The 22,050-nt window shown below is 38.8% G+C and overlaps 1 protein-coding gene across 4 annotated transcripts in view; it reads right to left on the reverse strand.

Annotated features, from left to right (window-relative positions):
• Positions 1 to 491: 491 nt before the first annotated feature.
• SATB1 (SATB homeobox 1) overlaps positions 492 to 22,050 on the reverse strand; it is a 92,451-nt gene continuing 70,892 nt past the window's right edge. For 3 of the 4 annotated variants that reach the window (XM_066319672.1, XM_066319657.1, XM_066319663.1), the window contains 3 exons: positions 5,309 to 5,512; positions 4,719 to 4,814; positions 492 to 2,211 (listed from right to left, as the gene is read on the reverse strand). In XM_066319672.1, coding sequence (XP_066175769.1) covers positions 1,729 to 2,211; positions 4,719 to 4,814; positions 5,309 to 5,512 — 783 coding nt within the window. In that variant the 3' untranslated portion in view covers positions 492 to 1,728. The remainder of the gene's footprint in view (positions 2,212 to 4,718; positions 4,815 to 5,308; positions 5,513 to 22,050) is intronic. The other variant, XM_066319680.1, reaches the window with a different exon arrangement.

Genomic DNA, 22,050 nt, shown 5'->3' on the forward strand with positions numbered 1-22,050 from the left:
GTTATGGCTTTATCAAGAACCTTATTAGTGATCATTAAAAATAATCTTGCTTAGAAAGAGATTGCTATGGGCAAAGCCCATCTTTCCTATTTATTTTATGACTATTAATGTTTTTTTTAATGTTTATACATTAGTGCAAGGAACAGTGTTAGCATAATTCTAGTGTAAAATAAAACCAGCTGTATCCATTATAAGTGCATTACTGCCAGGAACTGTAAATATGTTTATGCCTGATAGCCTTCTGACTCAATAATATCCTGCTATCTCTGTTGGGCAGGCAAGTTTTTAAACCAAGAAAAGACAGGTTATGATTTTCATAACCAAACTGTGTTTCTTTTTGAAGTATGTTATCTAAATTCAAATTTTAAGAAGGTCATTAAAAAATCTGCCTGTGATTTTAAAGGAGAACAAAGTGGTGGCAAGAAGGTATGATGTGCACTAAGAACAAGTTATTCCTCCCAGATACACACATACGCAGACAAACCCTGCCATATCATACCATACAAACAATTTTAATTGTGTAGTTACAGTCAATAACCACTCCTAGTCAGAACATTTCTGCATAAAGAAAATTGTGATACACTTATAAAAACAGCCAGCTGTAACAAAATAACTGGTGTTTTCATAGCAATAAACTCATAAAAAAGAAATACACCTTTATACAGAAAATTTATACAGCTGTAGCTTTAAAATTGATTGTAAACCAAAGGAAGACACATTGCAAACATCAATTATTTTCACATTAATTGCATAAGTTTCTAAGGTGATCTATTAGTTTTATTTACCTAAGCTTATTTGCATGATAGTAAAAATTGCATACAACAATAAGAGTGAAGCTTATAGTATGAATTGCTTGGATAACATAGAGCACTTTTTATAGGCAACTGTGTAAAGCACATTTTCTCTATTTAAAACTTTTAAGACACTTTGTTTTACTGCCCATCAAAATACATTTATAAATAGAAAAAAAAAATCAGTATGGTAACAAGAGAAGCAATATTACATTTAACGGAAACTTCCAAAAAAATTAATTACAACATGATGCTGCAGGATCTACAAATAAATAATGAGGACTAAATTGTGTTTCACATTTTCTTTTTCATTTTCTCTAAAACCATGTAACAATGAGAATGGAAAAAAAAAATACAGTGACCTTTATTTCCAAAAGAAAACAAATCTGAATTACGGCAGTGCCATATAATACAAGGCATTTGTTGGCATATGTTATCTTTAAACTGCATTCCACAGTCTATAGTTCTTTTGTAACATACAATAGAACAAGAGTAACAAACTCTTTTTATTTTATTTTTTTAAATAAATGTGATTTTTCAAAGATCAAGTGTGGAGTGCTACAGTAATAATTAAAAAACAAGAACAAAACAGAAACGAAAAAACAGTAAATCACAAAAGTTGTAATGCTCATCTGAAGGCTCCAGAATCAAAATCACTGGTATCATGCTTATTGGGTACACTCACAGTGTATCCAGTGAACACAAATTAATATCAAACAATCCTCAACGCTTCATCTGTTGCTGCGAAGCAGTTTGTAAAACAGAGTAAAACATCTAGTGCAGTCTGCATTATCCTTTTTTTCAACTTTTGTGCAAGGTTTGGAAGATTCATTGGCCAAACAATGAATAATAAGGGTTTTTGACAGAACGCAAGATGGAATTTTCATTTCATTAGTAAATACCAGCGGCACTGTTGAAAGAAAATAATACTTTTAGATCAGTCTTTCAATTCAGCATTAATCTCTGTGTTCCCTTCTACTGATAACTCTTCTTCTAGTTTAACTGAAAAAAGCGTGTTTGCATTTTTGTCTTGGATGCTGTCTTCTAAATCCTTGAGCAGCTCTTCTTCCTTGTATTCTGCAACATCCACCTCCAAACCAGAATTGTCCTTCAGCTTCCCATGGTGCTTGAGATAATATCGCTGGTTCTGAAAGAACTTGATAATGGTGTACTTGGGCAGGTCAAGCTGAGCGGAGAGAGTCTGGATTGCTTCTTCATCTGGATACAGGCCTACATCTTGTATGAAACTCTGTAGGATCCCTAGGGCCTCAACAGAAATCTTCGTTCGCGGTCGGGGTTTCTGACGATTTTCATCCTCAGATTCAGCTGGTGATGCTACTGTCGGTTGCCTTGGGGGTAGTCTGGGACCTGGTTGTTGTTGCTGTTGCTGCTGCTGTTGTTGCTGTTGCTGCTGCTGCTGCTGCAAAACAAAGAACAGCATTTTTTTGTACATGTATTCTTGCTCATATCTTGTTACTGAGAAAATCCAGGGGAGGGAGCGGGGGGAAGAAATTGCAGAGCTACAAACAAAGGCTTAGTAAGTTTAAAGAACAAAAAGGAAGGGAAAAAAAGAAACAACAAAAAGAACACCGTAGGTTTGCCGGACCAAAAGCACTGATGATACAACATTGGGGCGGTTTAGCTGACAAATTTTAATGAACATGCCCCATGAGTCAAGTGCAGACAAGACAAAATGCTAAGTAGGTGACATAGTATAGGATTAACTTGACCAGCTTAGCCAGAACTGTAGCAAGGGCAAAGTGAGAAAAGTGCCAGATGAGGGCAAACATGCCGGAGCTCTGCCAGCAACGGCAGCTGCTGCCCAAAAACAAGGACTGCAAATCTCTAGCAATAGCTAGATGAAGGGGCTGAGGAGTCAGGGGAAAGGAAAGCATTTTAGCTCTTTAAGTACAGAAATATCTCACTACTGATCTGACCTCAGCATGCACTGAAGTCTCGTCAAACTTGCAAACATTATGACAGAATGTGCTGGCTGGAAGCGCCTAACGTGACGCTGCCAAACCCAGCCTCGGCAAGGACAAAGGGATCTGGAGGTAGGAAATCTGTATTTCCCCTACTGGATCTGACCTCTTTTGCCTGTGGTCTCTGAGCAGGCCTGTGCTGCCCATATCCCAAGAAATAAAGAGGGAACAGACCTATTTACCTGCCTCTGTGTTTGTGCTGGGGATTACTTAGTTAATATTTATAAAGTACTAAGATGCAAAGCTCTAAATAAGTAGCACTATTATTATTAGAAGGGAACATGCTGCATTCCAAAAACTCAGGCAATAAAAAATGAGCCAATATGCACATCAGAAGAATAAGATAAAGCAAATCATGATGTAAATAATTAACAAGAGTTTAAAACGAAGTTTTGCAAGCATGGATTCAGAAACATTCTTAAAAGGTGAGGCACTGGGCCCTAGGGACAGAAATGTTTTTCTCATCTACCACCAGAGTACAGTACACTATAAGATCATGTTTAAAATCAAAAGTAAATTTATCAGCTACTGTTTGTGTTGACAATTCTTTTGCTGCACAGCACAGGAAGCACTGGTTAGTAAGATATTTTGGATCAGCAAATTTCTTGAAGTATAGTACAAACCACCAGTCCTTATTAAAAAACAACCACAGCAAAACAAGCAGTTGCTATCACTGCATTTTATTTCCCTTTGAAAGTCTCCCTTCAACAATTTTTTGTGTTTTGGTAGTGGTTTCCAGGCTTCTTGTGGCAGATCTTTGCGACCCAAAAAGGCACAAAATGCTGCACAAATGGTATAAATATTGGAGGGATTATAATTCTGTCCACTTCATAGGGACTCTTGTGGTTGTGGAGACTTCACACAGACCTCCACAAACAGCTTAGAAGCCACTGCTTCAAGTGATCTTCATATTTTAAGATCTGACACAAATGCCCTGGAATTAGGGCTCCTTCCTCATCCCTGTTCAGGTCCTTTCATGTTTTATGGTCTGTGAGCAGTTCCATTCAAGGGTCCAGTCCCGAAGAGATTCAAGACTATTCCCAGCACGTTAAATTCTTACAAGACTGAAGGCTTTGTATACACAGTTTGAAACCTTGTGTCTACATATTTATGCATCTACAACAATTGCCATGTAGAAGAGTGGAGACAAAACTCAGGCTCAATCTCCCAATCCTTACTCTTACAAGTCATATTAAGAGATTACAATGCAATTGCTTATGTGAATAATATTTATGAGATCAAACACACAACTTTTATCAACAAGGCAAGAAAATCTAAGTAAGTGGCATAGTGGTTGAATGTTTATACTGTGCATAAGCTTCTCCTTTTATCCCCTTAAGAAGCGATTTTATTAAAAACAATGTACATTTTCAAACAAGTGCTGTTTTATTACTTAATATAGATCTTTCTCTCTCTTTTTTTGCTAAATCAAACAGCAAGTTTCCAGGCTTTCACAATTATTTTAGTACTTGATATCCTAAGGGATTGTCTTACTCAGTTTGCTTTATCTTTAATATACACTCGTGTTGTTTCTGGCTGCGAGATAACTCTATCCTTCCTAGCTTTGTAAATATTTTTCTGTATAGGTAATACAAGTGATACACAGGGTCTCAGCTGAGGTTGGGAAAGCATGGGGTAATATCTGCCCTTTAAGAAGGAGCAGTTACAAGGCTAACCTCAGGCCTTTTGTGAGAAGCGATTAAAGAGTCCCCAGCTCAGAGAGACAGCAGTCCCCACTGACATCCTGAGTTACACAGCTTAGCACAACAGCCAGCTCCACTCCTGGCTGGCAGTGCCTGTGCCAGCAAAAAAGGGTGCGTGCAGCTCCTGGAGGAGGCCCTGCTGGGGCTATCCTGAAGCAGAGGGCAGCTTTTTCAAGCCTCATGGTGTGGGTCTTGCATCCCCTCCTCTCGGTCCCTGACATGGGGCCCTTGTGCCGGCTCACCTGCGGAGCAGCACCCAGCCAAGGTCCAGTGGTCAGCAGGCCTGGTAGGAAAGCGCCTCTATGCTCTCCTTTCCCAAGGGTGGTGGGAGAGGGGCTCTGAAGGAAAAACAAACAAATATTGACTCACCCCAGCCTCAGCTGGGGTTAAAGTGGGATGAGGAATCCCCTTCCCTTCACTCCTACCCAGGATGAGCAGCCACTGAGGGTTTTTGCTTAGTTTTCGAACAGCAGCAGAACAAAGTTGTCCTGCTCCGTTGGGAAGACCTTGACACGGGTGCCACACGCCCCTGCCTGTTGGCCCTGGTGCCTGTCCAGCCAGGCACAGCCAGCACGGGGCTCGCCCTGCCCTGCACACAGCTGCCTCTGTGCTACCACCACACGCGTCCGCAAACGCCCAGCGAACCGAAACACGAACGGTGGGTGGTCGCACGGCCTCCTTTGAACTGCGGTGGTGGAGGGCAGCGCACTCTTATCTTGCACCGGGAGACCTGCGTTTAGCCTGACCGGGAGGGAAGAAACACTAATTTCCTTTGCTCTGTTTAAAGCTTTATTTACTTAGCGCTCTGCGGGATTGGCCAAGGTAAACTAACCTGAATCTGTTCTGCTGGCACATGGATAATGTGGGAAGGCCTGTCACCATGGTGATGAACTGCATTGCTTTCTTGTTCATAAATGGCATCGCGTTCAGGCTGAGGAAGACTGAGGAACCTTCGGATCATGGAGAGATTCTCCCAGAGGGTCCTGTTCTCTGGTGACGGATCTTCTTTCCAACGTAACAGCTCACAGAGCCACCCCTTGAAGATAAAACCAGCAGAACATTAGGGGTTTTTTTGTCACACTGCAAGGGGCAAAATGAGGGTGAAATGAGTGCTTTAGAGGTGCTGCATTCTTTCATGCTCTCACCTGATCAAAAGGGCTTTCAACTGCTCAGGCAGAGTTTAAAGCAAACACCAGTACACTGAGAGGCTGCCCAGCCATTTCACAGACACTTACCAAGCATAGGCATTTTGGAAAGCACCTTCCCCTTGGTCTCACACCACAGCACTGCTGTTTGTTGGTTTGACTGTAGGGCTGCCTAATGTAAATCACAGCAGCAGAGGAACTCCCTAATATCCTTTCAAAAGACAGGAGTCCTATGACTAGATCCAGTCAAGAAATAACTTTTTAATTTCAGCTACAAGAAGAGGTTTCTCTGCAGGTGAACTTCAAGTGTTACATACCTGTTGCTAGATTGTCTTCACAGACTCAGAAAAAAAAACATTCTCTCAGTTTTACATGCAGGATTATTAGGGGTTGGGAGGAAGGAAGATGTGCTCTTGCTTCTGGTACACCCTTTACACACTTCTACATCAAGGACAGCAAGGTGCCTAAGATTCTTTGGGATACATAATATGAAGTCAGCTACAGAATCCCCTGCAAGAACTGAAGCAGTTGCTAATTTGCTTCTGAAAGAGATATATGAGTTCATCACGAAAATTTAATGTTTCCTTACATCTTAAAATTTAATTGAGGACTTTTTTCTTAACTGTGCACTGGTAGTTCTAAAAGAGGAATGTAAACCCTCTAGCTAGGACAGTGTGCATCAGCAGAAATTTTCTAATATATTAAAATTTAGGAACAAAATATTACATGTATAAAACATGCATATTTCCTTTATTTTAGCTTCAAGGATCTGTTTTCAAAAATACGTCCAGGCAGTTTTATTTCTTTGTGCTGTAGGAAAGATAATGTGACATTTTATTGAATCAACAAATAGTATAAATGCACAGAAGCTTTTAGATCCTTTTTATATGTACCGGTAGTGGATTAATGGTTTATCCAGACTGGTTTACTAACAGATATAATAGACACATAGATGTGATATAGATATGTATTTTTTTTGAAGATACTAATATCTTTAGCTAATAGTTAATAAATATAAATGCTTATACATACATATATGCTAATATAAATATTTAATAAATGCAGCATAAAATACTGCTGCAACAGGAAGAGTAAAAGTAAACAAATAATGTTAGTGCATTCATATTATGTATGAAAATATTTAGTGAGGCGCGTATAAAAAATTTGAAGTATATTTGCTTGGATATAAGCGGAAAACTGAACAAATGACAGAGAAGAAAAAGCCCCCAAGAAACTATCAAAATGACAAATGTTATAGAGATGGTGGTAGCAGAGCTGAAAAAGCAAAAATGCAAATGGGGCCCAAATCTGCCAGGTGCTCATGAGGTGTGCTAGGGAGGGAACAGAGACAGGGGAGAGCAGGAGCAGCAGAAGGGTTCCCCTATGCCCTAGGGATGGAGCACCCTCCATTCCTTGATCATGCATTTAAGTGGGGATGCTGGGTATTGCCCCAGGGTTTCGCAAGATGACTCGGAAATGCGGCCAAATGCCTTCACATGCAGCACACCACATTCAGCCTGTCCTGGCTGGAACTGTGTGCCATGTTTTCAAAACAGTAGCAAGGGTCTCTGGAATCTCACTGGAATATATTAGCAGGGTGAGCTCTCCCTGCCCCTAAAAAAAACAACATGTTGGTCTTGGCTCTCTGCTCACCTTGCATCCACAGGGAAACTGAGTGCTGGATTACGCTCAACAGTAGTATTCATTTATTGCAGTAAGTTAAAAGTGGTGCACTCAGAAAGCAGAGGTAGCTTGTTGGGGACGGAGGAGAGAAGATGATGAAGAGAAACCCATCTAGATCTTTTAACTGAAAAGCAGCTACAAAATTCTTAATTGAAGAATCCCAAGGCCACAAACCATCCCATGCCAAATTGTAAAAATTGTCCTTTGGTTGTCTGGAATCTGCACTGCTTCACACTGAAACTGTTTGCTTTCTTTCTAATAGTGGTGAAACAAAGAGCAGAGCTGTCTATCATGACAGTTTGGTGCAAGTAGAAAAAAAAAAAAGACAAGACAACCTGTCTCCACCCATGACACCTCTCCAAGGCATACATGCAGCTGGAAAAAAAGTTGCACCATATATTTAGAAGCTGCACATGTTTTGTCTGCTGACCATGGGAATCACAGGGTTTGTTTTTTCTTAAAAATGCAGTAGAAGCCCTTTATAACTAAAAAATATCCAGTAGAAAAAATAATTGCTAGGCAATGACATTTTCTGTTGATTAAATATATTTCAAAACAGTTTTTGTTAAGAAATACCTTCTGTCCTTACTGACTTTTCTGTTTCTGTATTTACTAGGTAAGATCTTATTTTTATTAACTACTGATAGCTAACTTATTTTCAGTAGTTTTCTCTCAATTTTTGCACTGAAATAATACTTCTAATTCCTTATTGAAAATTATTTGATGAATTGTAACCTGAAACATGTCTCTGCTAGCCTTTCAGGGATTTTGAGATAATGAAGACAGATACTTCTGCCAGGGTACACAGAAAAGATTACCCTTCTACCAAAACGTCTCTATTCTACTTGGCATATATTTAAAGAAGTAGAAACACTCCAATGAAACATTTGAAGGAAAACATGGAAACAAACAACTGAATTATTTTAGAAATTATTATAGAAATTATTATAGAAACCATATTTTGGTCTTCATGGTTTATTTCTGTACATATTTATGAAAGTTGATCTCATCAATGTTCTCAGAAGAGATATTGGATGGACAGCAAGAGAGGCTGTAGGGGCTTACTTTGTTAATAGAATGAGAACTTTATACCAATATACTTTCTTTTGGTTCAAGACAAACAAACAAACAGACAAAGAAAAGAAGTATTTAATTTAGTTTCCAGTTCAGAATTCTGCAAGTGAAATAAATCTCATTCATAAAACTTCCCTACTTGAGAAAGTATGAAATCTTTTTACAAAATTTAGAAAAAATAATCATCCATGACCTTTTCTAATGGTTAATTCTAAATTCTGTAAAAAATTATAAACTTTGTTTCCATTTGGTCTAAAGAAGTATGAAGTGCTGCAGAGAATGCAGCTGAATTTACAAGTGAATGTAACATGGCTGTTTTTTCTCCTTTCTGCTTTTTTAAGTCTAGAGCAATTTCTGCCTAGATTCCTTTTTTCTTGCCTTTTTAGTTTTACAGAAAGTGGAAATGACCACAAAACAATAAGGAAATATTTATAAATCAGATTAGATCACAACTGGTTTATACAGCATATAGAGTATATTGTTAAGAAAACAGCATTAAAATAATGAAGTTGATACATTTATGCAGACAGGCAAACCCCCCAAAACTCAGAAATGACATTGGGAACAACCTTGATTTTAAAACAGAGTAAATTTGCCAGGCAACATTACACTGAATATAAAGAGAGTACAAAGCAAAATATAAACATTAGCCACATGTAAATATGTTTGGAGAACTTTCAGGATGTTACTACTTTTCAAACTGACAAAGTTTAATTTGACACCTTCTGTTCTAAAACCTTTGTTTCTATTCAAAATCACGCCTTTAGCTGCTATCAATCACTATGCTCTCCCTATTACTTAAAATACTGGCATGGGCCCTGGATAAGCTGAAAATGCCATGCAGATGAATTCTGAGATAATATGTTCAAACCTGTTATATACAACACAAATCCTGTAAAGTTATGTATTGTAAACCTACATTTATTGGGAACTAAAAGTCTTAAATCCATCTGCTACAAAGAAAATACTGTTATGCACTTTCAAGTAACCAAGTACCATCTGCAAAGGTCTTGCTACAGTAAGCAAGAAAATGGTGAAAAAAAAAAAAAAGATGCTAAACCTAAGATATTTAAAATAAATAAGAGTCTTCGGTCTGGTTTTCTGATAGGGATTTAGTAAAGAAACACAAGACATTAGAGGAAAAAAACCTGTGAAAGCTGAACTGCCAAACTATTGCAGGAAAAGCGCAAAGAGGATAACTGCCAAAACTTGGGCTCTGCAATACCCATGAGCATGCTTATTTTAAAGAAAGCATCTATGCATTTTCTTTATATATCTAAATTCTATTCTTGACACAGTTAGACCTCTGCTGTGCTTAAATAAAATCTTCTGCTCTTTCACACAGAGTTTCTAATGAAATATTCTTCCATACTTTTTTAGTGAAAGGAAAAAAAAATCTGCACCAAAGGTGTAAATACCTACACTAATTACATCAAAGAGGATAACATTACAATCAGGAAAAATGTTCTCTGGCCAAAGCTTTCCAAATCAGCAACATACACATCTAGTCTGAGAAGGCTACAAGGTGAAGCAATTGAACTTGCTTGGTCGATTTGTGACAGTGATAATAATTTGCCAAATGATGAATATTTCTTACAGAATAACAACGACTTCAGCATTTTTTAGAAAGGCTGTAGCTTAAATCTAAGAAGGGAAAACGTTTTAGAGTATCAATGCTAAGACATGCCCAGGTTTTTTTTGTTAAGAGTATATTTAAGATTATTTTGTATCATTCTCTCGGGCATATAGCATAATAAAAATATATGGTGTTAAAAGAAATCAATCTAAATAGGGAGGTATTTGATACAAACATTTTAGCAGAAAGTGTGAATTGCATTTCAGCATCTACCCTGAACAAAGACTAAGTACATAATCCATTAAAGAGTACTTCTAACTAAAAAAAAAAAGAGTATTGTAGACTAAAGTAGGCATTTTGAATGAGCACATTTTCAGCAACTAACTAGAAAGCTAGCAATTTATCATTCAACAAATAATTTTCTACTTTTAAAAGAATCTGTAAGTGTTACTTATGCTAATGAAGACTGTTTTTAATCTGCCCACAAACATGCTAATAGAGGGCAATTTTTTATTATTTACAATGCTGAAGGCACTCCAGTTTATAGAACGCAGATATGAAATTACACTTGGTAAAATGGACTCTTAATTTTCTGAGCAATCCAAATCCTTCACCTTTAACAGGAAAGCTTATAGACAAAACAAAGGAAAAGAATGCATGGACTAAACTTTAAATATTGACTTTTTCCCCTTCAAAAGCCATCCAACTTGCTTTACAATCTCATTATTGTTCAAAGGGCTGCACTCATCTTAGATACCTCTATTTCTTTACACAACAGATCCCACATATGCACGGGAAGAAAAAGGGCCAATACAACCACTACCATATATGCATATAGTATTAGTCTTAAGTATTAAACTTGTGAGCTGCACATTGCACACAAAGGTTGCTTTTGGAAAAGTCATAATACTTTGAGCGAGATACATAATGGTAGCAAAGGAGTACTGAAAGCATTTTAAATTATTTACTAGGTTAAAAGGGTGAAATGGTACTTTAAATACATCAAATTTCATCATCTGGGCCATTTTTTGGTGGCAAAGTGGTATTGATCTTTCCAAATGCTTAAAATTAACTATTTCCAGAAGGTCATTATTTGATTAAAGGCATTAAAGTTGAGGGCAAGAAATGATGCACTTTGTCTTCTTTCCCATTCAAATAATCGTGTAATTTAATCAGAACTATCCCTTCATGTCCTGTAATAAAAATGTTTGTCTTAAGATATTGTTCTTTACCTAACATATTAACCTTTAAATGTTATGAAGTTCTTAAGAATAATCTCTGCTTAGAGAAGATTCTTCCATAATGCAATGAAAGGATCTCCAGCATTTAAATTGATAAGGCCAAATTTCCCCTACACATTGACTGAAAAATGCATTAAACCCTTCAACTGAGATTTCTCACAGTGTTGAACAGGATCAAAAATTCAGGAAGTTCTGAATCAGTAAACTCATGCATATGGCATTGAGAAGCAAAAATTAGCAAATGTCACTTCAGCACAAACAAATATGACCAATAAGTAACAATGGACACTGCTTTAATTTCTCTGGGAAATGTTGTTTGTGTTACATTTCTATTATCTGAAAAAACAGAACAGGGAAAACAGGGAACACCCACTGCAGGCTAAGAACAGAGCATTTAATTCAAAATTCATTTTCATGCTAAGACCCCTTAAATCTGACTTTTTTTTTGTATGAAATACCTGTGGGTTCAGATGCGGGAACAAGCCTAGATGACAGGAGCAGTCCTTTTTACCCTTAGATGTTATTCTGGAATTTCCTGCTGCAGGAAAATTTGTTCTGACTGAAGATTTATCTTTCCTAAAATACATAAAGTGTCCTGGCTAGCTCCAGAGCAAAGCTCAATAGACCTAAATGCTTCACAGAAGAACTGAAGTCTATTAAAAGGAAGGTCACAGGGTATTTTTATAAAAAATCTGGGAAAACTAATAATCTACCAGAAATAGCAATTTTTGATACTGACCAAAACATTTGTCAGAGTTCATTTTAGCTTATGTTTTCAGGAAATTTTAAGCACTGACTTCCTTCTGTTTTGACTATAGTTTTGACTAATTTTAAAAACTGCAATGAATATTCAATACTTTGGGATTTCCCTATTTTTCTAAGAAAATTGCGCATCTTGAACTTAGGAAGCAAAAGCTCATTTTCAGCTGGTTCCAGAAGATGAGTAGAGATATCGTAATATGAATTCTCCTCTTTATATGTGGCCTAAAGTGATAATAAATGTCTCCAGAACAATGGTTGCATTAGTATTTTATTTACACTAATCAGCCTTAAATTTCAGGCTTTGCCTTTGAGCATTGTCCTAAATCACAGAAAGTTTGAAACTTGAATCTGTCCTTTATCTTCAGATATTCCTGGTTCATCTATTTTACTGGCTTCCATTACAAGAATGTTGAAAAGGGAAGCCAGATGTGGATTTTAAGTAAATCTGTATCTACCATCATCATAGATGAGATTTGAAACTGAAAACCCCACAACCTCATAGAGCTTTTCAGAAGAAAGGTAAACTTCACTGGCAGAAAAAAAGCTTCCTTTGAAGAATACTCAGATTATTCCATGACTTAACTTTCTCATCCAACCTATTATTCAACTACATCATCTGTCTGCATGGTACCTCCACCTTTCATCTGTGTGGTGAAAAACAAATGACAAAATACCTAGCAGTGGCACACAAATTTTCAGTGATATTTTAGGGGAAAAGGATTTCTTATGTCTCTTCATCCCTCTGCCTTTTCCTCTCCCTAGCTGCAGCATTTCAAAGTTAAATATATATTTCTATTCTTGTAAACATCCAAACAAATAAAAAGGAAAGGGGAAACGTGCTAAAGCAACCCCTAAAATTCAATGACAAGTATCCAACAAGTACAGAAGCAAATTATGTGGAGAGCTGTTATGCTGCTCCCACAGCCTTGTCTGTCCTACCACACCTCTGTTTTTACACAGAGCCATGGTGAGTGGCCAAAAGCTAGTGCTTGCAAAAAACTAGCTAGATTAAGGTCTGAGGCTGTATCAAAACTGGTTTGTGTGTCCCCTGTGTACGAGCACTGCAGACACCACCAGCTCATGGACAAAAAAATCCTAACCCGTAACTCTAAACCTGACTGAAAACATTAGTATCATTACTTTTTAGTTGAGTAGAGAGGAAATTCAATAATCTAAATGAAGGGCTTCTTCCAAGCTTGGTTTCCCTACTGTGAGCTTCCTTCACCTTTTCTTTCCCCTGTTCAAATGTATCATTGCTTTCAATTACCTAGCAATGACAGATAGGCACAAACCCTCATCAAAACCACAATGTATATACCTTTGAAACTCTTATATAAAATGCAACTACATTCACATGCAAAAAAGAGAAAAAAGTCATAAATGGCAAAAATAATGGGTGAAGCTTTACCCTGCCTTCCTCTACTCCAGATCCTTAGTCTTTCACACTTGATTCAATTGGTATTGTAACTGTGAGAGAACATCTGAAAAAATTGACTTAACAAAAAAAAAAAACAACAAAACAAAACAAAAAAAAAAAAAAAAGAAAGAAAGAAAGAAAATCCACCTGCTAATTATTAAATAAGCAGTCTTAGTCTGGTACATTACTTTTTATAGTACAGTCATATAAAATGGGTCAGTGGGTTTCACAGAGGGTGACTGATAGTATATAACCCTTTATCTTTTATTTAAGCAGAAAGAAGCACTGATTTCACTGCAATATCAATGTGTCCCTTGAAAGTAAATACAACCCTAAATTCAACCACGACCCTTAACAGCCCACATTTATTTATTCTTAAACATGCAATCAATTTTGTATGGCAGCTATATCTGCAGTTTAGTTAGTGTCTTTAATAGAAAGAGCCTGGCAATTTTAAAGATCTTTTTTACTACTACCAATTTACAGTGAACAGCAAATGTTTATTATTACATTGCTTAAAGAGATTTAACATTTGCTTTGGGGGAAAAGACCTCCAGTAAGAGAGCCATTGGGCCAAAGTGTCACTTTTGCAATTACTTATATGTTTACCCGTCATGTTGTTATATATTGAAAAAAAAATATTATAATTTCCCAGATGGAGCAATTTAATTTCATGGCTTCTTCTCACATATTTTTTTCTTTCCAGAATTCATTTTGGATCAGGGGAAGATCTACCACACATTGAGGAATCACAGGCTCAGATATTTGGACTTCATTGTAAATGCAGTTCAGCTGACAAGATATTCCAACAAGTGACATCATTCCAAAACATACACGGCTCAAATCCATTCTCAGACATCCCTCCAAATTTTCACAGCCTAACTAAAAGCTTTCATATAGATTTGAATTAGACATTTAAATATTCTGAGAAAATGTCTTTTCTCTTGCAGTTAAGCTGGATTCTGTGGCTCTCAGTTTCATTGTGAAGAACACTTAATGCCCTGATAATGCCAAAGGTGAGGGGAGTCTTAAGGAAATTGAAAAGAAACTTTTCTCTGACTTTCCTCTAGATTTTGTTAACTACAGAAACAGTCAGAAAATTAATAATGTTCATTATCTCAAAGCAGACCAAAAAAAAAAAAAATCTTTAAAATTCACACCTGTGAGAGTTAGATGCCTCCCAGCAAATGAGAAGGGAGCAGCCAGAAGCATGTATCTCACCCATGGAAAAAGAAAGGCAGTGAAATCCTCAGAAAGCTAAAATACCCTTACTCGGAGCACAATTGCTTGCGGCAGAAACTTAAAACAATAGGAAAGCCGGATCAAAAGAGAAGCTGGAGAGATCAGGTTTCTCTCTCCTGGGTGGGAACCAACACAAGAATGCTTCCAGGTAGCTTTCCGTCAGGATGAGGTCAAGAACAGCCACAAGAGAAAAGTTCTTAGAGAGCAGTTCTTAGTGTTACAATTTTCCTCAGTGGCCAAGGAGAGTGCCAATCCAGCTGAGTCCCAGTCCCAGCTGTATTTCCAGACAGCAGCCCCGGCAGGACCTCCTGCCCTTGAGTCAGGAGCTGCATGGAGCAGCACGCGTCTTCCTGCCCTGATCCCTCCCATCCTGTTCCTAAGGTGAAAAAGATCAATCATTTTAGACTCTCTCCTTATATAAAAAAGGAGTAGCAGATGATTTATTGGAGGTGAAGCAAACTGGCTCCCTTAAAGCAAAAAATATCAAAAGACTAATAAAAGCCTTTAATAGCCTATTATTTTTTTTTTTTTTAATAACTGGCCTTACACAAAAAATGGAAAGTTTCTGTACCAGTAGATCTTTCTCTTGCATGCTGTAGGTACTAAAGATGCCAAGAACCAGGCTCAGCAAAATAACCAGTCACTTGAGTAAACCCACAGACATTAGCTGATGTGTTGTGCAAATCTTGCTAAGTTGGGGTCCAAAATTTCAGGGAATTCTGCTATGGACTTCTCAGCCCAAACATCTTTGCTTCACAAAGATTCTGAAAACTGTATTTATATGCTTCTAAAATTCCATGCTGAAGTAAGGGAACATAACACAGCACAGGAATAAAAGTGAGATGCCCCTCGAATAACAATGTGCTTTCAGATAGAATCTGGCAGATTTGAAATTAGATAAATATTTGCAAATTGGAATTTTCCCCACTTAGCTGCATGCCTGCTCTAGCCTATTCAACAGATGCCAACAGTTCGGGCTAATGTGTAACCAAAAATCTGAAGTTTGACTTACAGGTTAAATTTGAAGAAAATAAAAAAAATGGATGCAATGAGAAATTATTAGGAACAGCAAAATAAAAATTTATCTGGAACAAAATAACATCTCCTTTCTCACCTTGCACCTAGAAATCCTGCAACATTCTTTCAGGGTGTAAAGTGTTTTGAATTACGCAGTTAAACATCAAGGGAGAAAACACACATCTGTTATTTCTTACTCTTGCCTTTGCCCAGCAGCCCTTCACCTGATTTGCAACTGGTCACTCCTTTAACAAATTGGAGTTTGTTGCTTCTCGGACCGTTACTGTGTATCTGTGTTTGCGCAAGATGCCTTTTTATTCTCTGCAGCTACATATTTAGCAGCTCTCAGTTTTTCAGCGGGAATTCTACCCTGTCATTTCCTGTTTAGTTAGGGGTTGAGCTCGCTTTTGTTTTCTGTGCTGTTTACTTGGTACCCTGCTTCCCCCACAGCCGGGAACCACAGCCTGCTCGCTAGCTCCTCAGCCGCCTCCTCACCTCTGCCACCACAGCTTTGTTTTCTTGTATGCCCCTAGTTAACTCTCATGCAGCTCACTTAAACTTTCCCCCTTTTTATTTCCCCTTTTTATAGTTAAAACACTGATATACTCAATCTTCAAAAGCCTCCTGAATCACTGATCTGCTCACAGAAGGCACAAGCAACCTGAGAAATCAAGAATATGGGTAATTTTTTTCCCCTGCCTAAGTCCGTGTCACCACGCAGAGAAAGGAAGGATGCTTCACCCACAAAGACAGCAGTGCTGGTGACCAGCCCAGGAAAGGCCAAGGACATGGAGTGCTTACACTGTGCCCCACACTCAAAGGAATATGCGTACCAAATCATGGTGTGTGTGGGAATGTGCCTGGTGTGGGATTCCAGCAGGCAGCGGACAGGGGACAAAGAGGCAGATGGAGCAAGAGTGGGTGGTGAAGGTGTTCAAAGGACAGGAAGGGGTAGGAAAGTAAAAGGAGAACTAAGAGAAGAGACATACTGAGAGGAATAAGAGAAGGTGGTGAGATTAAAACAAAACAGAAGGTGAGGGTATAGAAAGCAGGAAGAGAGATTAAGAAAATCCATCCTGCCAGAAACAGCACCTCTTGTCAGGCAGACAGCAGGTGCTGCCTGGGGAAGAGCTGATTCACACATCTGGAGTGTAGGAACCAGAACACCTCTACCAAGAAAAGAAAAACTAAAAATAAAAGACTCAGAGGAGGTGGGAGAGGGTGCCATACTTTCTTCTTTTGGCAATCCAGTGCTTCCCAACTGCATGACATTTTTTGAATAGCTTTCTGGAGAAATGAGTGCTGTATTTCCAGATCTTTGCAAGAATCTTGACAGCTCATTTCAGCATTGCTTCATCCAATATGAGCCCTTTCTGTCTTCCTCTTCATCTTACTTCAGGCTTATTTTGTGATATCTGCAGCCACAGCACTTTCCAGGGCTTTGGCTGCAGCTCCAGAAAAAGATTTTCACTTTTTCAGGGCCTGCATGGATCCTGGGGGATCTCCATTAGTGACGGCACTGCCATGCAGTGAGGGACACTGATGGCACACCTGCACCGACCAACTCAGCTCTGGGGAACTAGTAATGCAGTCAGTAATGCAGTCAGTAGCTGCTGGCCAACCGGTATGAGAACAGGTCTTTAACCTTGTCTGCAGCAGTCTGGGGGGCTGTCTGAATAGCCAAATTTCCTGCTACAAACTGCACCTTCAGTGGCTTTCAAAACCTGTCGTATCCACCTTCTTCTGACTGACTTTGAACACTGAGTCTTGGCTCCCTGACTCCTGCACATTTAGTATTGCCACTGCATCACAAATCACTGCCAATGGGTAAAACAGCCTCTTACTAAAGCTACTTTTTTTTTTTTTTTTTAAACCTCCCCTGGAAGCCTTATTACAGATTGGATTTGATGAATTTCTATCCAGTGCACTGCACCACTCCTCCCGCCTGACAATACCTGGAACTGCTTTCGGAGAATCTGCTCAGTTCTATTCTGCACACTTACATTTTTTTCCTTGCTGTAAAAATTGTTTTAGAGTCTTATAATTAAAACTTTCTATCAAAATAGCATAATTTTTTTTCTCTGTGTAGGAAAACTAGCCAACTGTGATCTACTAAAGAGTAGATGATTTAAAAAAGCACCTTACCAAGTACTGATGGCTGTTTAATTAGGGAAAGCTGAACAATTTACCTGAAAAAGTGGATTTATGGAAAAAAAAAAAAAGCAAAACAATTTACAGAAATTTCTAGCTTCCTAAAAAGGTTTTTCATAAGAAAATATTTAATTCTTCCTTATTTGTTTTCAAAAGAAATACTGGAATATTTTAATAAAAAACCCAATCAATTTTCCATTTACCAAAAATTTTAAACACTTAGAGGATTCTTTTTTTAAAGAATCTTTTCCCCAAAGTCAGAGGTACAGGGAAGGGTTAGCAAGGAGACAAAATCCATAGTAAAAAACTTTGGCAGAAATTTTTATTTCTGTTAAATTTAGGTATCAGTGAAAACTACATTTTTTTTGGTTAGAAGCTCTTCTTAAAGCGAGGTGTTTGCCGGCATGTTATTTTGAAAACCAGCACAGTAAGATGACTTCTTTAATAAATGGGCATAAACTCCAGAGATTAGAAAGTCTCAGAGTGAGTGACAAACCCCTGTACGGTATCTGATTTCTTTGCCAAAACAGAGAAGGTTTTTAATAAAGGTCAGGGAGAAATAATCTCCAAAGACAGCAGTGTCTCTTCCCCCTGTATGTTTACTCTTTTATTTCACCCCTTAATAGCTAAAGGCAGACCTTAACACACACACACACACACAAAAGGAAACAACAACCAAAGAGGAGGGAAAAAAAAAAAAAAAAAGCCTGAAATTTTAGTTACACCACATGTGGTTTTCATTTGTGAAAAATGAACAAGCTGTTTGTGGTTAAACTGTCTAATCTGCTGTTATCAATCTAGCACTGCATTCAAGATTTACAGGATACATCAGCTTCTGTGCCACATTAGCTGTAAAAGGGAGAGGGGGTGGGAGGAAAAAGGAGGAGGAGAGAGTTTATCCTGAGGAATAATATTTCCAATGCAGCCACACTCACACTACATCTGGTTGTGCTGGTAGCGGCAGTTAAATTGAAATATTTCACAGCGTGTGTCAGAAACATGCAGAATGGTAATTATGACAGATCTGATTAAGCCTGAGTGCCACTAGCTCCTGGCCAGCTCCGGTGTGCAGGTGTGACCCTTGTGCGTGCCTGCGTGTGTAAATAAAATTAATTACAAGCGAGAGGGCGAAGGCTTCGGTGACATCACAAAGCGGAGAAACTCCCAAGGGGGAGACCTAATGGAATATTTTCCCTCAGTCTAATAATACAGTTCATATTGACTTGAGGTAATTAGTGGGATCATTAAAGCAGTTTTCCCGGCGTATTTGGCTGCCTGATCAGATTAGTGAAAATGTTCTTCAGAACAAGCCCTGTGTGGTCTGCCAGAGAAGGAGGAAATAAAAAGCAACAAAGCATATTTTGGAATGATAAGCAGCGCTGGACTTTTTGCACGGCATTTTGCAGGGCCGGCTCCGGGAGCCTGGGTGCCTGACTCTCCTGACCAGTTCAATCTTTCATCCCAGGTGCACGTGCTCCTGCTGCACGTCACCTGAGACTTTAATTTTTGTTCCACTATACTTCAAAACTATGCCATCCCTAACCCTTAATACTCAAAAAAATCAGATAAAAGGATTGTGGGAGTGCAAGCCCTAGAAGAAATACATTAAGATAACTGGGGGAAGGAAGAAGAATAAATATGTGATCCTCTCCTCCTCACTTCTCCCCAAAAGTCTAACAGAAGACTGAAGGACTGGATGAGAACCAGTAATGTTTTCATTTCCTAACGAGCTTACCCCAGCAGAACAAAAGGGGGAAAAAAAAGCAAAAAGTTTAACTATGATATAAAGTCTTCCACAGTAACAGAACACAGAGCCCTAATCAAGAAATGGACCATTTGTTTAAAAACAGTCTATTGAGCATGCTCTACCTTGCAAATGGAATATGCCAAGCTCTGTCACAGATGGCAAGCTTTGACAGTTCCCATCCGTAGCGTCGATACTCGACAGTTCAGCACAAGATCAGTGACATTCTGTCTCATTAGAGCCACGCTAATTATCACAGCTAGTTTCAGGGGAAACCATGTGTTGCAATGGTCAATTTGAAGGAGTCTGTGCATCAACAAACTGGTAATAAGGATCAGACACCTTATTATATGACAGCATGCTGCCTATGATCTGATTTACTGAATCAGAGGTACTGAGGCAACACTGAAGCCTGATGGGTTATGGAATCGCATGTACACAATGTGTAGCTAAAATACGCTTTAAAAATAAAAAGAGGCTATATAAAAAAACACAAATAAAAAATTTAAAATGGTGAAGTTCTAATGTGGAGTTTTTTTCATTTGACATTAAGACATGTAGAGATGCTAAGATCTTGTCAGCCAGTTTTATCCTTAATCAAAATTATATAAGAATAAATAATTCAAAATGAAAACTGTAAAATTATGGATTATGCTAAATTATAATTCATTCCATACTCTGATTTTTCAGTTTCAATAACATGTACCAAACATTCCTTATGTTGTGCCGTCTTGCTGCTTAACATAATTTTATATTTTGTAAAGAGCTTTTCTCTTCTTGGCTCTCTTTTTCCATTTTGTACATTTAATGACTTAAACTTGTACTCCTCCAAGCTTCTCTCACTCATTATGCTCTTTCCACCAGACAAAAACCATCCAACCAAAACCCCCACTCTGCTGTTCCTGGACACCTGCGGGCCGCATCCTGCCAGGCACTCAGCGTTCCCAGCGCCCCAGGGATGTGCCACAGGCTGTGGCACAAGAGCGTTAAGCATTAACTCTCAACCAGAGCAGGGCAGGTGTGCATTGTATCCCTCCAGGGAAGCTCTCCTCGGGGCTCAGATACACTCAAGTCTCCTGAAGCTGCTACCAGTCCTTTAAACGGCAGCATTTGAACAGCTCCTGCTGCCACCCGCCTGGCTGGGAACCTCCAGCCTCAGCCGATGTGACCCCACGTGTAAAGCATGCTCAGGAAGCACACTTTTTCATCACTGTGTCAACAAATCTAGCCTCTGCCTTATGTGTTGAAAGGGCTACCTGGCTCCAAGGAACTGTTTGAAGAGGTCAATATGGTCTTACCAATTAAATATTTTCCATTCTGTAGCTTTTCTTATTTATATTTTAGTGCCTTTTTCTCCTCCTCTACGTAAATTTACATGGGCAATTGAATGCTGTTGTGGACCACCTTGAAGATTTTCAGGTGGTTTCTCTTCAGTGCATCTTTGTTGATTCATGAAGCTGCTTTCTATTCTTTATTAGGGGGGAACCCAAGGCTCACTGAAGTCAAGCCACTCCACCAAAGCCGTATCAATAATATGGGATACAGTCAGGATCAGTGTCAGCCCTTTCTTGGGTCTAACATGATCAAGAGATAAGAGAATCAGCTAAACTCAATTTTTTCCACCCTCTTTCTGAGTAGTAATTTTTTTTAAAAAGCTAAGGAAATTTCCTTATAATATAACCTTTATAATATTTCCTTTATTTCTGAGAGGAGATGTTTCAAAAGAGACTAGAATGTGGGGAAGAGGAAGGACATGGAACATTCATTTTTTTCCCCCCACCAGAAACCTGAAAATCTATTTTCCTCCGACCTGGGCAAGACAGAACACACTATGACTCTGTAACTTGATATTTTGTGAAAGAAACAAATCAGCTCTATCTGCCAAGTTTCACAGTTTCACTGAATGACATGCCGCTTTATGGGGCAATTCTTGATTGCATGCAAAAGCCCATCTTGCTCTCTCAGTTCACACTCTTCCTCTTGCATCCCTGCTGACACCCGATCCCACCCCGACTCCTGCTGCTCATGGCACCTCTTCAACTGCCAGAGCAATCACCCCCAGGCAAAGAGGGAGGAGGAAAATAACATTAAAAAAATAATAAAAAATAGATGCTGTTGTGTGTTTTTGCAGCTAATGTTTTCTAACTACTGTATCTAGCCTTCACACCAGCGCAAGGGATTTATTTCCAGGTGGACCTGGAAACAGCAGACCTCAGAGTACATTGTGTTTCCACCTCGCGTCCTCTCTGTGCAGCATCCCTCCTGCTCCACAGAGAATCCATTGTACACTGAGGTTCGGGGGGGATGGGGGGGGAGGAAGGTTTTTAAGCCAAGATTTAAACCCAGGAAGTGACTCAGCTGCTCTGAGGGAGACAAAGGCAGGAGAGAGCAGGGTGATGGGCAAAGGAACCGAACGCCCTCCTGCCCTGCAGGTTGCACCCCTCTGGGCAGCCAGAGGTGCAGCGTCCCGAGGAGAACAGCTTTGGGAATTAATTTCAAGATCCCCTCCTAAAACCACATTG

The sequence above is a fragment of the Sylvia atricapilla genome, chromosome 1 (genome assembly GCF_009819655.1).
Source record: "Sylvia atricapilla isolate bSylAtr1 chromosome 1, bSylAtr1.pri, whole genome shotgun sequence".
Taxonomy (NCBI): Eukaryota; Metazoa; Chordata; class Aves; order Passeriformes; family Sylviidae; genus Sylvia; species Sylvia atricapilla.